General features: G+C 40.6%; 1 protein-coding gene across 1 annotated transcript; it reads left to right on the top strand.

Moving 5' to 3' along the window:
* The first annotated feature begins 478 nt into the window (after window positions 1-478).
* On the top strand, window positions 479-12531 carry LOC135464045 (uncharacterized). The gene is made up of 9 exons (XM_064741518.1): window positions 479-650; window positions 2035-2465; window positions 3684-3800; window positions 4451-4947; window positions 6237-6529; window positions 6848-6985; window positions 9111-9209; window positions 11468-11559; window positions 12385-12531. The coding sequence occupies exons 1-9, from the start codon at window positions 479-481 to the stop codon at window positions 12529-12531; spliced, it is 1986 nt and encodes a 661-aa protein (XP_064597588.1).
* Window positions 12532-14358: the final 1827 nt, after the last annotated feature.

Raw genomic sequence — 14358 nt, 5'->3', positions numbered from 1 at the left:
TACGCCGTACTCAAGAATATTTCACTTTTACAACGGCGGCCAGCATTATGGCGGGAGGAAACCGGGCATAGCCTGTAGAAACCCACGGCCATCCGCAGGTTGCTGTCAGACCTTCCCACGTACGACCGGAGAGGAAGCCAGCATGAGTTGGGCTTGAACTCACAGCCACCGCATTGGTGAGAGGCTCCTGGGTCATTACGCTGCGCTAGCGCGCTAACCGACTGAGACACGAAGGTCCCCTTATGCTTGTTGGTTTTATAAACGCAGGCAACTAAAAACACATTTACTCTCTGTTTCTCGCGAAAATGAGATATGGTAGTGAAATTGGTCACGGGTATTTCTGCTTTGGGTCACTGTGCTTAAATGATTTGGTTACTCCTATTTGGAGGAAATGAATAAGGCAATACTAAAGGAATCAAGTGTGTGTATTGACGTGTTCCGTGTGCTACACCCATAGGTGACGAATCACGAGATTAAGATGTGGCGAGTTACAAAAACCAAGGTGGCCCCTGCCCGTGTGTCCCCGAACATGCCCTCCTCCGTCATGACCTCTGAGATCAGTCTCTCCCCTTCCCAGCTAGACGCGGCCATCATGGAAATGTTACAAATCCGAGCTGGCGGTGAGAGCGGACTCGCGGCGGCCTGTAAAGGTAGGTCACGCCATGGATTTCTGACTGGCATGAGAGCCATACGGTTAATGAGTGGATTACCGACCTGACAAATGGTCGAAAGTAATCCGTTTTACACCCACCTGGGCTCATACAGTGGTTGTGAAAAGCAAATGGGCTGGTGGGATCAGTGCACATCAGTTTGACTTCGATAAACATATATCCCTAAAAAAGACTTCCCATTTGGCGAAATTTTACAGAATTTGTCCGATTCCTTCATCAGGTCGTTGACAGATTTACGTGAAGGAAAATGAGGTACGTGTAAACGAGGTACTTATGATGATAGACGAGACACATACTGCAGGTGTGAGGTTCGTGTTAAGGCCATTTATGAGCTAAGCTGAAATAGACAAATCGTGCATGCAAGAGTAAGTGGGGTACATGTTAAAGGTAAGGAGGATCGTGTTGAGTGGGTGTGGTGTATATCGTGACAGGATACGAAGGAGTTAAGGTGTGTGGGTTTCATAGATCTCATAGATAAGATCACATTAGGCCTCAGTTTTACAAAGCAGAAACTGTCACAGATAGTTAAGATAAAATTATGACTGGGGTAAAAAACAGCAACCGTAATCCACCCGTTCTATGTGATATCAAATAAATATCATTTAACAATTTAAGAATTACAATTGTTATTAAAGTTATATATATATCTATTAATGAATTATCTGCCTCAGTAATATTTATATCTATGGGGCTAAACCCATATCAGTATGCTCTTATACTTAGTAATACAAGTGAAAACTTTACGGCTGTCAGCCGATGAATTCGACATCCGGAAAATTTAAGCAGTATGCACTTAGCCGATCGAGGTCAATGTCTTAAATGACACAGAGAAATAGTATTAGTTAAATGTCTATTTAATGTCCACTAGCTTTTTTCTGGCTATTGAGTATTTAGTAACAAGTCAAACTTGTCAAAGTACAAAGCGTCTAGGAAGACCCCTGCGGGGATTTTATCCTCAACAATGTGTTAGTCTGTAATGTCACTTGTCTAATTCCATGGGTGCAATCACTTACGGGTGACCATTTACCAGCTATCACACTGCTGTACCTGCTCAGGTTTTACTCTCTATGTTGCCTTCTACTCTGTACTACTGATTAGTGTGCTTGTCTTTATAATCTATAGTCCGCTGTTTTGGCCTCAGCCTTGGGTCACAAGGTTTGTCCGTCAAATAACGTCGGTTTCTCTCCATTTTCTTCGAGAATGAACCTGTCAACTAATGACATAGACTTGGGTCAAGCACAATTTTTGAACAACAAAAATTTCCTTACACTCGAGAGATACTGACGATAAACATAAGGGTTTACCTTTGGAGATGGTCACTATTTCATTAAAAGAAATTTTAAATGTCTTTTGTTGTCGATAGGCAACCCCATCACAGACTCCGGCAAACGGAAACAAATGTGTCGTGTCTTTTCCGTGGTGTGCGTTCCGATTGCGATCTTAATCGGCATGACAGCCAACATGTTCGGGTCCACACTGCAGGGTTACCTGGATGCCACATCGATACGTGACGGTCTCCGATTCAGCACCCAGCTCGGAACGCTCATTCACCAGTTGCAGAAGGAACGCGACCAGAGCGCGCTATATCTTAGCGCAATTGGACCGGAAACGAAACTCAAGCTGCTAAAAGCGTATACAACGACTGACATAACACTGGAGCAATTGGACCAATGGCCCAAAGCCGACAACAACAACCTCAAACAATTCGAGAAGAAGGAAATGTTTCAGGTGTTTCTGAATCAGCACCGCTATCGGTTGGACAACCTCAACCAATCAGTGACAGAAGAGCTTCATGTAAGAGCAATAGCCAGATTTGTTGTTTGATTCCATGTCAGAATTTATCCATTTTAAACTCTGTACTGCTAAGAATGTTTTCCTGGTGAATGTTTAGTGCCACTCAACAGGCGGCCCTGTCATCTGACGAGGTGTGCAGCGTTCAAACAGCCAGGTGCTGCAGTTCGACAGTAAATATGTAACGTAAAAGTAAATGAAACTTCGCAAGAATACGACAGAGAGAGAAGAAAAGAAACTGACATCGGCTGGCAAACTACTAAAATGTATCTAATAAGGCACTAATTTTTGGTAGAAGGGGGTCACATTTATATTCATGTAAATATTTAATTTTTTAGATTCTAACGCGGGGATGACTGACAATAGTGAAAATGTGGGGTGCCGCTGACGACGCAAGCCTTTCAACCATGTATTTAGACACTCGATGGGTTTTTTGTATGTTTTAGCGCTCATTATACAGATCTTACATGTTTAGTCGAGTAATAGGCCTTCATATGTCTGCTGAATACGAAGCACGAGTTGATTTTTTTTATTTATTTATTTTTTTATTTTGATTGGTGTTTTACGCCGTACTCAAGAATATTTCACTTATACGAGGGCGGCCAGCATTATGGTGGGTAAAAACCGGGCAGAGCCTGAGGGAAACCCACGACCATCCGCAGGTTGCTGCAGGCCTTCCCACGTACGGCCGGAGAGGAAGACAGTATGAGTTGGACTTGAACTCACAGCGACCGCATTGGTGAGAGACTCCTGGGTCATTACGCTGCGCTAGCGCGCTAACCAAATGAGCCACGAAGGATCCTCGAAGCACGAGTTGAACAATATTATACTTCCCAACGTGTACTATATCCATATTTTACACCGATTATATCTATGTCTTTATAATTATAGACGTACATGTACAGCCTACAGAGTAAGAAAAGAGCAGCGCCAACAGTGTGATAGCTGGCAGATGATCACACGTACAATGTAACCAGTGAAATACGGCCACTTGTCATTTTACCTCAGTCAGGGTTTTAGTCTAACTATTCATGTAATGCATCAACAGTAGCAATTTACACGCCCTCTGGAATCACGGCTTAAGCAGAACTAGGGGCAAATGCGGTAAAGATTATTGCAAGTTATTAGACGTCACCAGTCTATGTCACGCCTATTTTATCTAAGTCACATGTATTTTGTCCAAATGGCGTCTGTCATGGTATCCTGTCTTCTGACCTGCAGCATTACACCAACAACATCCTTGTTTTCATAAACTGGCTGTACGACTCGATCTCAGAGGCGCGTTCAGGGACTGTCTGGAGAAGTTTGGTGGCTTTCTTAGAAATCACGGACGCCAAGGTGAGTTACTATCACAATCCTGTGCGATCTAATATCACCCTGTACGATATGAATCCTGTACGATGTGAATCCTGTACGATATGAATCCTGTACGATATGATATTACACTGTATGATTGTATGTGATCTGCTACCAAGTAATACATGTATCAAACTGTACGATTTTAAATGATTCGGATGAAACTATATTAAATATAATTCAAATATATAATGAAGACGTGTATTATAGAGAGAAAAAACAGAGCATTGACGATTGTGAATGCTGGCAAATGGTCACATGTAACAGGCGAAATACGGCATCTCATGAACTTACCTCAGTCAGGATTTTATTCTAACTGCTCATGTAAAAGGCTTAAGCAAAATTAGTTAATAAAGATACAGTGATATTAATTTATTAGACGTCACTGGTTCAGAATTACTCAAAATGCTATGTTGTCATCACCTTTAACTGACAATGCAAAGGGACTAGGCCTCACGGATGTCCACCATCACAATCCTGGTTTATGCAGGAATGCAATATATAATTTTGACATACAACATAGAGAAAAAAATTAGAGCATCGACGACAGTGTGATGTTTGGCAAATGGTCACACGTAACAGGTGAAAACTCCTCATCACTACCATTGTCTTGATTTGTTCTTATCTGTAAGGAATCTCTGGGACTGGAACGCGCCCTTGGTGCCATCTGCTTGGCTCGTGGCGGCTTCCCCACGTTTGACGACTACTTATGGTTCGCTGAGAGTCAAGACGTCGCTAACGCCTCCTTCTCTTCAGCTAGACTTTTCTCCAATATCGCAGCCGACATCTTCGACACTCTTGTGGAGAACAACAAGTCATTTCTCACAGATCTGAATGATCAGAGACTTGACCTTCGCCTGAACATCTTGGACAGGAACGCGTCTATACAAGAGGCTGAGAACTGGTTCGACAAGATGTCAGTCTACCAGGATGTTCTTCTGGAAACACAGAAGGCTCTGATGGATAAAATCATTGCGAAGCTAGATGAGAGCGACGAAGAAGATCTCACCAAGATGATTATTATCGCCGTGGTTTTTGGATTAGTTCTTATGATGTGTCCTCTCATCTTGCACAGAGTCTACTCTTTGACCACCGAGATGCAATGTTTCTCCGTTTCCCTAGCTGACAGGTATGTTCACGTTTTAATACCAGGTCGCTGGCTAAAACATCTGGGTTCCCCTAAAGGGATAGATATACAGTTATGGGTCTGTTAAATGTCTTACAGAGGCCTTAATATAAAGCCTAGAAAAGCCTATATAAGAGCGTAGAATGTAAAAACGAGAACAGTGTTATAGTTTACCAATAATGCTGGTAATTTCCCGAAATCCACGTTTTTGTCCTTTAATCACAGTTCGGATATTATTCTAGGTACTCTTGTAAAAGCTGAATTAGAAGCACCCTACGAGCCCGCTATAACCGTGACTAAAGCAGACTAAAACGTGTAATAATTGCAATGTACTAGTCACGGATATAGAATTACTCAAAATAATGTGTTGTGGCATTAATAAAGCACCACTCAAACAACGCAAAACAAAAGGTTACAGTAAGGAGAGCTACCAGAGCAGTGGCGACGAAAATGGGCAAATTGGGACACATATTACCCGTGAAAATCTGGCCTCTTGTCCCATCTCTATCACCATGGCTTAAGAAGAATTAAGAAAACAACAGCAGTGATGTTACAGTGGGATTTTTTAGACGTCACTGGTGAACAAATACTTAAAATTCTGTGTGGTTATCATATTTATGTCGGTTAATAATATTGACATTCGAAGATGGTCGGGAAACACTCTGGACATCGTATTATCTTTACTTAATTCTGCACTTGGATAGACATTTAAAAATCGAAGAAGGCTTTACTCAGTAGATCGCTTAAAACCACGCATAAATATACTGTCATTTATTATTTTAAATTTTTGTGATAAGAGTTAAAGGCGTTCAAAGTTTTGAATTCTAAAGTGGGCGTCATGGTCCATACTATAAGTTTAGTAACTGTGATATTGCACAGGAAGTTTTTCCAAATCCAATCGCGAAAATGAATGTTGTAATAGCTCTTTTTACCCATGAGTTCAGGATTACTAATTAGAAATACTGCTCGCCGAAATTCCTTCCTTCTGGTGAACATCTGGAAATAAGGTGATGTGACGTTAGAGTTCCTAAGTATGGCTCATAAAGCCAAATAATGATTATCAAATATCTGAATGTCTTTCAACACTCTTAAGGAAATCCGGAAGAGTAAGTGAAAGTATTTTTACGCATATTTTTCAATTGTGTGTATGACGAACCTTACTTCATATTTGTATTTTATCATTCCTTTACTTAAAGGAATTGAAGTGACTCAAAAATATTAGTAATAACTAATTAATAAAAGAATAATAGCTTTTTAGGTAAGTTCATTGATTACGCTAGTAATATTTGTAGGACAAAGGCTCTGAAGAAGGAGCAAAAGCGGACAAATTCTTTGTTGTACCAGATGCTTCCGAAATCTGTGGCTGAGCAGCTGAAGAAGAACGAACAAGTGACCGCCGAGACGTTTGAGGAAGTCACCATCTTTTTCTCGGACATCGTTGGCTTCACGTCTCTCTCGGCTCGGTGCTCTCCCGTCCAAGTGGTTAACATGCTGAACAGCCTGTACACGCTGTTTGACGACAGGATCGACCAGTACGACGTGTACAAGGTGGAGACCATCGGGGACGCTTACATGGTAACCTCTGGTAAGATTATCTACTTCCCGCAAATCTTTCTGCTCAAATGGAATATGCATTACTCAAGATTTTTGGTACTGCTCGTATGTTGATGTGAAGGTCATTATTCAGTGAATTGAAAATTCTAAATTAGGCCTTTATTACGGTATATAGATAAGGTTTTGTAAACGTTCCATGACACCAATTCGAAATTTCACTGTTAATGGAATTGTCCAGATAAATGTTTCTGGTGCTTTGTGTAAATTTCTTTAAACTGAGAGACCTTGTAAATATTCCTTAATCTGCAATGATCCGGTTTCTTTTCTTTTCCTTATTTTCTTTCAATAGGTTTGCCCCGAAGGAACGGCAAACGTCACGCCGCCGAGATCGGATCGATGGCCCTGGACCTGGTGGACAACATCACCAGCATAGAGATCCCCCACCTGCCGGGAACACACTTCAAGCTCCGCGTCGGTCTTCACACAGGTCAGTTAGTTACCCTTTCCCCCACCAACCTAACGCAGTCACCCGACACAAACCTGATACATGTATGTGTGCTATTCCTCCAAAAGCTCAGTTAGTCATCCCTCACAAACCTAATACAAGCCTCCGTGGCCGAGAGGGTAAGCACGCCAATGACCTAGGAGCCTCCCACTAATGCAGTCGCTGTGAGTTCAAGTCCAGCTCATGCTGGTTTCCTCTCCTGCTGTACAAGGAAAGGTCTTTCAGCAACCTGCGGATGGCCGTGGTTTTCCCCCGGGTTCTATAAGTTAGTCATCCCAGACCAACCTAACATATGCCAGATTAGTCACCTAACACAAACCCACCCAGTTATCTTTCGCCATAATGCTGACTGCCGTCGTATAAGTGAAGTATTCTTGAGTACCGCGTAAAACACCAATCAAATAAATAAAACTTAATGTATGTGTTATGCCTCCACAATGTCAATTAATCACCGGACACATACCTAACATGTGTGTTAAGCCTATACATCTTCAGTTAGTCATCCCACACAAACCCGGCATATGCGTTATGCCTCCGCAATATCAGTTACTTATCCCACACAAGCCTAATTTGTGTTATGCCTTCACCAGTTCAGTTAGTCATTGAACACAAACCTGATATGTCTGTTATGTCTTCATAAGTTCAGTTAGTCACTGGACACAAACCTAATATGTCTGTTATGTCTGCACAATATCAGTTATTCACTGGACACAAACATAATATTTCTGTTATGTCTGCACAGTATCAGTTAGTCACTGGAAACAAACCTCTTATATATCTGCTATGTCTCCATAAGTTCAGTTAGTCACTGGACACAAACCTAATATGTCTGTTATGTCTTCATAAGTTCAGTTAGTCACTGGACACAAACCTAATATGTCTGTTATGTCTGCACAATATCAGTTATTCACTGGACACAAACCTAATATGTGTGTTATGTCTCCATAAGTTCAGTTAGTCACTGAACACAAACATAATATGTCTGTTATGTCTCCATAGGCTGTTAGTCACTTGAAACAAACCTAATATGTCTGTTATGTCTTCATAAGTTCAGTTAGTTACTGGACGCAAACATAATATATGTGTTATGTCTCCATAAGCTGTTATTCACTTGACACAAACCTAATATGTGTGTTATGTCTTCATAAGTTCAGTTAGTCACTGGAAACAAACCTAATATCTCTGTTATGTCTGCACAATATCAGTTATTCACTGGACACAAACATAATATGTCTGTTATGTCTGCACAATATCAGTTATTCACTGGACACAAACATAATATGTCTGTTATGCCTGCACAATGTCAGTTAGTCACTGGACACAAACCTAATATGTGTGTTATGTCTCCATAAGTTCACTTAGTCACTGAACACAAACATAATATGTCTGTTATGTCTCCATAGGCTGTTAGTCACTTGAAACAAACCTAATATGTCTGTTATGTCTTCATAAGTTCAGTTAGTTACTGGACGCAAACATAATATATGTGTTATGTCTCCATAAGCTGTTATTCACTTGACACAAAACTAATTTGTCTGTTATGTCTTCATAAGTTCAGTTAGTCACTGGAAACAAACCTAATATGTCTGTTATGTCTGCACAATATCAGTTATTCACTGGACACAAACATAATATGTCTGTTATGCCTGCACAATGTCAGTTAGTCACTGGACACAAACCTAATATGGGTGTCATGCCTCCATAAGTTTGGTTAGTCACTGGACACACACTTAATATGTGTGTTATGCCTGCACAATGTCAATTGTTCAACCGACACAAACCTAATATGTGTGTTATGTCTCAATAAGTTCAGTTAGTCACTTGACACAATCAGGAAGCAGAGTGCCAGAGATTCTGGACGCTCTGTCCACATTTGCTTTATTATACAAGAGAACTACACTGATTGAAAAACGTCGGAAACTTTTAGTGAAGACGTTTGATTAAATAACCTCGACACACACGTTCTTGCAGTAATAACATTTGCCGCTGATTGAAATTGTCACATAATACACAGGATCCAGTTACGGCGCTAAATACCAATGTCATCAACCATTTTCAAATCTTTTTTTTTAAGATTAGTCACGTTTTTTACTACAATGTTGGCCAGGTCCAGTCGTTGCTGGCATCGTTGGGTATAAGATGCCGAGATATTGCCTGTTTGGAGAAAGCGTCACTATTGCCTCCCGCATGGAATCTCTGGGTGAAGGTAAGTGATCCATACCGGAAATTTTCGTATAGTAGCAACTGCTTTGACTTACAAGAAATTAGTTCCAGCTTCTCTCTCATGTCTGGGATTTTCTCACGTTTATTGTGTTGTTACGCATGCAAAGCGTATATTGCTAATATAATACTTTAAAGGACGTACAGCATATCGAGCAAATCCAGAGCAGCGACGCGTGTGATAGTTGGCAAATGGTCACATTTATCTCAGTCAAGGTTTTATTTTTACTGCTCATGTAAATGCAGAAATAATAGCTCGCTCTCCTGGAACCGTGGCTTAAGTAAAATCAGGTAAAAACAAAGCAGTGATGTTAACTGCAATTTATATTTATTTATACTGGTCTAGATTTCCTCAAAATGTTTATTTTTTTCCTCAACATTAAAACAATGCAAATGGACGAGGTCTCGGGGATGCTTAGTCCACCAGCGGAATCCGGAATTGTGCAGGAATACAGTACTATAAGACATATAACTTTGCGAGTATATCCAGAGCAGCGACAAGTGTGATACTTGGCAAATATACAGTCTTACAGCATAGAACGTAAAACCAGAGTAGCGACAGTGTGATACTTGGCACACAGACGCTCGCAAATTCAGAAAAACGGCAACTTTTCTATTTACCTTAGTTAGTGTTTTATTCTAACTGTTCATGTAAACGTTTGAGCAGTGAGAAATCACCCAACCCTACCCCCCAGCCCCACCCCTCTTTTGATTTATTTATTTATTTGATTGGTATTTTACGCCGTACTCAAGAATATTTCACTTATACGACGGCGGCCAGCATTATGGTGGGAGGAAACCGGGCAGAGCCCGGGGGAAACCCACGACCATCCACAGGTTGCTGACAGACCTTCCCACGTACGGCCGGAGAGGAAGCCAGCATGAGCCCCTCTTTTGAAGATTTAATCTGCACATCTCCGCAAACTGATTGGCATACTACTCAGAGTCAATCAGTCCAAGGTAGGTACATATATCTGTGCTTAAGGTAAATCTGGTAGTAATGAAACATATTTACGTCCAGATTTAGTTAATTTGTTTTTGACTTTAAGTTGCATCGATCATTTTTGTGGAATCTAAGCGCCGAAACAGACTTTAGTATACCAGCCGTCAGCCAGTACGGACGTTCCAGGTCAATAATTCCCCAAAACAAGGTATAACACAGACCACCAAAGAACTAGCAAAGTATATGAAGTACAAAAATGGAATCATGCAAAGAGAAGCAGTCGATAGTTTTCAGTGATGTTGAAAAGACACTGTGCGACTGAGTGAAATCAGTATTCAAATTGTGTACCATGCAAGCTTATCAGGTGTGGATAACAAAATATGTATCTCACCTGCACTTTGATCGCAACTGTTAATACATCCAATGTGACGAGCTAACTCACCACGATGAACATACGCCCTCTAGTCCGGGGATTAGCGGGATTAGACACAATCATGAAACAGAGCACTGAGATTCTAGACTCTCTGTCCATGTTTACTTACAAGAGAGTTATACTCATTGCAAATCTTTAAAAACTTAGAGTGAAGGCGTTTGATGAAATAACCTTGACCACCCAAGTGTTTGCAGTAATAATTTGTGAAGTGATTGAAATCAAGCAGGTTGTAACAAATACTACAAGGTGAGATATACACACACCTTATGCAGGACGCTTCGGTATATTGCTATTCAAGTCAGGATAATTTACAATGTCAATATTGAAACTATACCTCTTGTTGTAAAGTGTGCGAGGAAGGAAGGCGTTTTGGTCTGAGTACTTTCCGTTAAATCCAGTGAAGGTGGGTAAATATAAGCGTCAAGTCCGACATTCCTATACCATTCGTAGTCCGTAAAGGGCGTTCCAAGTCGATAATCGCAAGATCCATTTCCACAACAACGTTTAACACTAACTCCCGAAGACAAAGGTTTGTAAGAAATTATACAGATAAGAACTAAAGCCGGCAACACACAAGAGAGAAGCGGTTATCAGTTTTCAATGATGCCGGGCAGATCACTTTTACAGCCTTTGCTAAATATGGGTTGTCTAAAGCAGAAGATCATCGGACATGTTGGGGATTACTCCTTTACAGCAGCACTCCATGAATGGTAGCCCTTGTATGTAGAATTCCACTCCTCATGATGAAATATTTTTTTAGGAAAAAGTATTAAAGTATTCAGTTTTGTGCAGATGTTCCGGTCAGTAACCCACATATAGCTCTGCTTCATTACCAACGAATCTAGCAAATCACTACTGACTGTTCCAGCCATGAAGATTCACGTTTCCCAGCCTACCTTTGACGTTCTGCGGGAACTCGGGGGTTTCGAACTGGAGCTACGGGAAAATGACGTCATCGTTGTAAGTTGGTAGTTAGGCTCTGTTTAGAGAAGAATTTTTATGAATTATCAATATTATGTGCCTATAATAAATAAAAATCGCTTGGCGATGAAGTCTCTACGGCAGTGGTTAAGCGAGCCAGAAGGAAGATTTCCGATGTCAGTCAGTACAGGCTTACTAAGGCAAATCGACATATAGCCGGATTTCACCAGTTCCATGTGACTATGTGTCATCTGACACCCTGTCTTCAGTGCCGTGCTTGGCGAAGGTTGGTGGTTTAACTCATGGTTTCCATCATCCATAAAATTGACTGTTTTTTTCTACTCATTAACCATACAGTGGCCGTTTAAGGGAAATATTCCTAAGTACGACCTGTCAACTTACGTTTTTAATTAAATATCATGGCTTCACAGTTCATGTACTAAATCTCACGTTTTCCTTGCTCCAAAATATTTCATCATATTGTTGTTCGATATTTTCGCCTCGTATAACGACGAAAAACGAAGTATGTATAAACACGTCATCATTACAGATTTAGATGTCATTTAGATGTCAAAGTGGATTAAGTAACCGTAATATCGTTAATTGGAATTACACTTTTTGAATGTAGCACAGATTCTAGTGCTGAAAATTGCTGGCGGTTTTGTGCCTGAACCTGAGGACGGTGGTTCGAAACCCGCAGTGGTCTGGGACAATTTTCTGCTGGGGGCTTCGATCCCCTGTTAGACCCCCTAACTAGGCTTGGACCCCGGGGTTTGGGTTTCCATGGTCCAATCTGGGTTGACAGTCCTGTTTATCAAATAAATGCTCTAAAACAAACATATATATTACATATGTTTTCAACAGAGGGATCGGGCACTGGCCGTATCTCTGAAGGGAAATCTGAGAACTTTCTGGCTTGTAGGACGAGTGGGGATGGTCCGAAAACCCAAGGCTGCTACATCGTCAGTGTCGGACCTTTCTGAAGAGGACGACAATTTAGGTCAAGAGTAAAATAAAAACAATCCATTATCTCCCCTTTTTGTGTCTGGCGGCCTATCCAGTTACTTTGGCCTTCAAACTGTTTCCATTGTTAAGTACACAGTCTCATTGTAGCACAACTGAATCTGTTGGACAAAGTGAAGTGAATGCGAATAGGCTTATTTATATCGACCTAACTATATTTTAGCGTTTAATTTAAAGTTTCGTTATCGTATAGTTGTGAATGTGTACGACGTAGTATGTTTTTTGTATTACAAAAGTTTGAATAACTGATGACTGTTTTTGACCCGATGGAAGGTGGCGAAACTTCAGGTGTAGCGGCAAATCTTTCTCCAAAACGGTGAGTTTTTCTTCTAGTGTAACCTCTGTGCCCCAGCTGTGCATAGGAAAGCTTATTTAGTGGGCAGCATCATTGACGACAAAACAAAAACATGGCCGTTCACGGACTTTCTATGCATGTATCTTAAAGTACATTACTACGGGCTACAATTTCTACAATTAATCGATGATTCCACATTTTGATGCAAAAAATATGTACATTTTGGCACTTAAATTCGTCCAATGCCTAGTTTACCTTGAATGCTTTTTGTACATGTTTTTGCAGTTTGCAATTTGGAATGAATGTTAATTAATCTTGGTTGATTAATCGGAGTTTTTGCAATAACGACTAGAATAGAAATAATCAAGTAATGACTGATAAGATTTGCTGCTGATTATGTTTAGGCGAAATATATAATTTGTTGAATGTATTTTTGCTCGTCACACTTGTTAAACGTGTTTGTTGTGCCATTGATATAATTTCTTCTTTCATAAAAAATGTACTATAGAAGTAAATTAAATGCCTTGATTACTGTGTACTATTACGAGCAGAATTAATTTGTTCAATTTGGTCAAAGTATAACGAAGGTGTCGGACATGTGTCGTCACCGGTGTTATTAAGCGACAAACCAGACGAAGCACTGAGTGATGAATGGAATGATTCGTTGATTTGATCAGGTTTATAGCCCACCATTGTCAGATTTATTTATGTATTCATGTGATTGGTGTTTTATGTCGTAATGTGTAATATTTTACTTATACGACCGCGGCCAGTATCTTAGTGAGAGGACGACGGGCAGAGCCCAAACAAAACCCACGACCATCCGCAGGTTGTTGCAGGCCTTCCCACGCAGTTGTCAGATACCTGACAAACTGTACTTCGTCAGCTGAGGAAATGAGTTTTTGGTGTTGCAACCAAGCTCATGGATTTTAACATTATGAATTGGAAAAAGTACAGTAACTGCATTTCCCTTAATAAAACAGTACGCAAGTTCAAGATATCAGTGACCTTGTATGACTAACAAAAAGGCAACAAGCTGTTATCCCTGCTGTGGGTTAAATTTGTTGTCTGATGAATGTAGATGAATTCCTGAAATACACGAGGTGTGGGTTCAAACCCAGCTTTGACCGGGAATTTGTAGATTTACCAGCTCTTACTCCCAATGAGGGTGGACGACAGTGGACGACGCTCGTGTGAAAAGTTGATCTAACTTATGTCAATGGTTTGCGCCGGGCAATCCACCCAATTTTTACTATGGCGTAAACATCGACATTAAAGTTACAATTTACAACATCAGTTTGACAAATAGAATGTAGTTTTTAGAAGTCGATTTTTGTTCTCCATTTCTAGATTTATAGACTATCTCTCTAATTCGAAAGTTGATTTAGTATTTAGTCTGCATTTTGAGGGTTTTATTCACATACCTGTTGTTATTCACCATAAAATTGAGGCCTCTCGATGTTGTTAGAATTACTGGCAGCGTCCAAATCCGGATGGAATATTCCGACTTCAACAGGCGA

This window comes from Liolophura sinensis, chromosome 3, assembly GCF_032854445.1.
Source record: "Liolophura sinensis isolate JHLJ2023 chromosome 3, CUHK_Ljap_v2, whole genome shotgun sequence".
In the NCBI taxonomy this organism is placed as follows: domain Eukaryota; kingdom Metazoa; phylum Mollusca; class Polyplacophora; order Chitonida; family Chitonidae; genus Liolophura; species Liolophura sinensis.
The sequence above is the reverse complement of the archived record's forward strand: the minus strand, read 5'-3'. Positions and strand labels throughout refer to the sequence as shown.

Coding starts and splice junctions, on each gene's coding strand:
- LOC135464045 (XM_064741518.1), top strand. CDS start 479: ATGTGGCGAGTTACAAAAACCAAGGTGGCCCCTGCCCGTGTGTCCCCG. Junction 6,530..6,847: donor CGCTTACATGGTAACCTCTG/GTAAGATTATCT, acceptor TTCTTTCAATAG/GTTTGCCCCGAAGGAACGGC. Junction 6,986..9,110: donor CCGCGTCGGTCTTCACACAG/GTCAGTTAGTTA, acceptor AATGTTGGCCAG/GTCCAGTCGTTGCTGGCATC.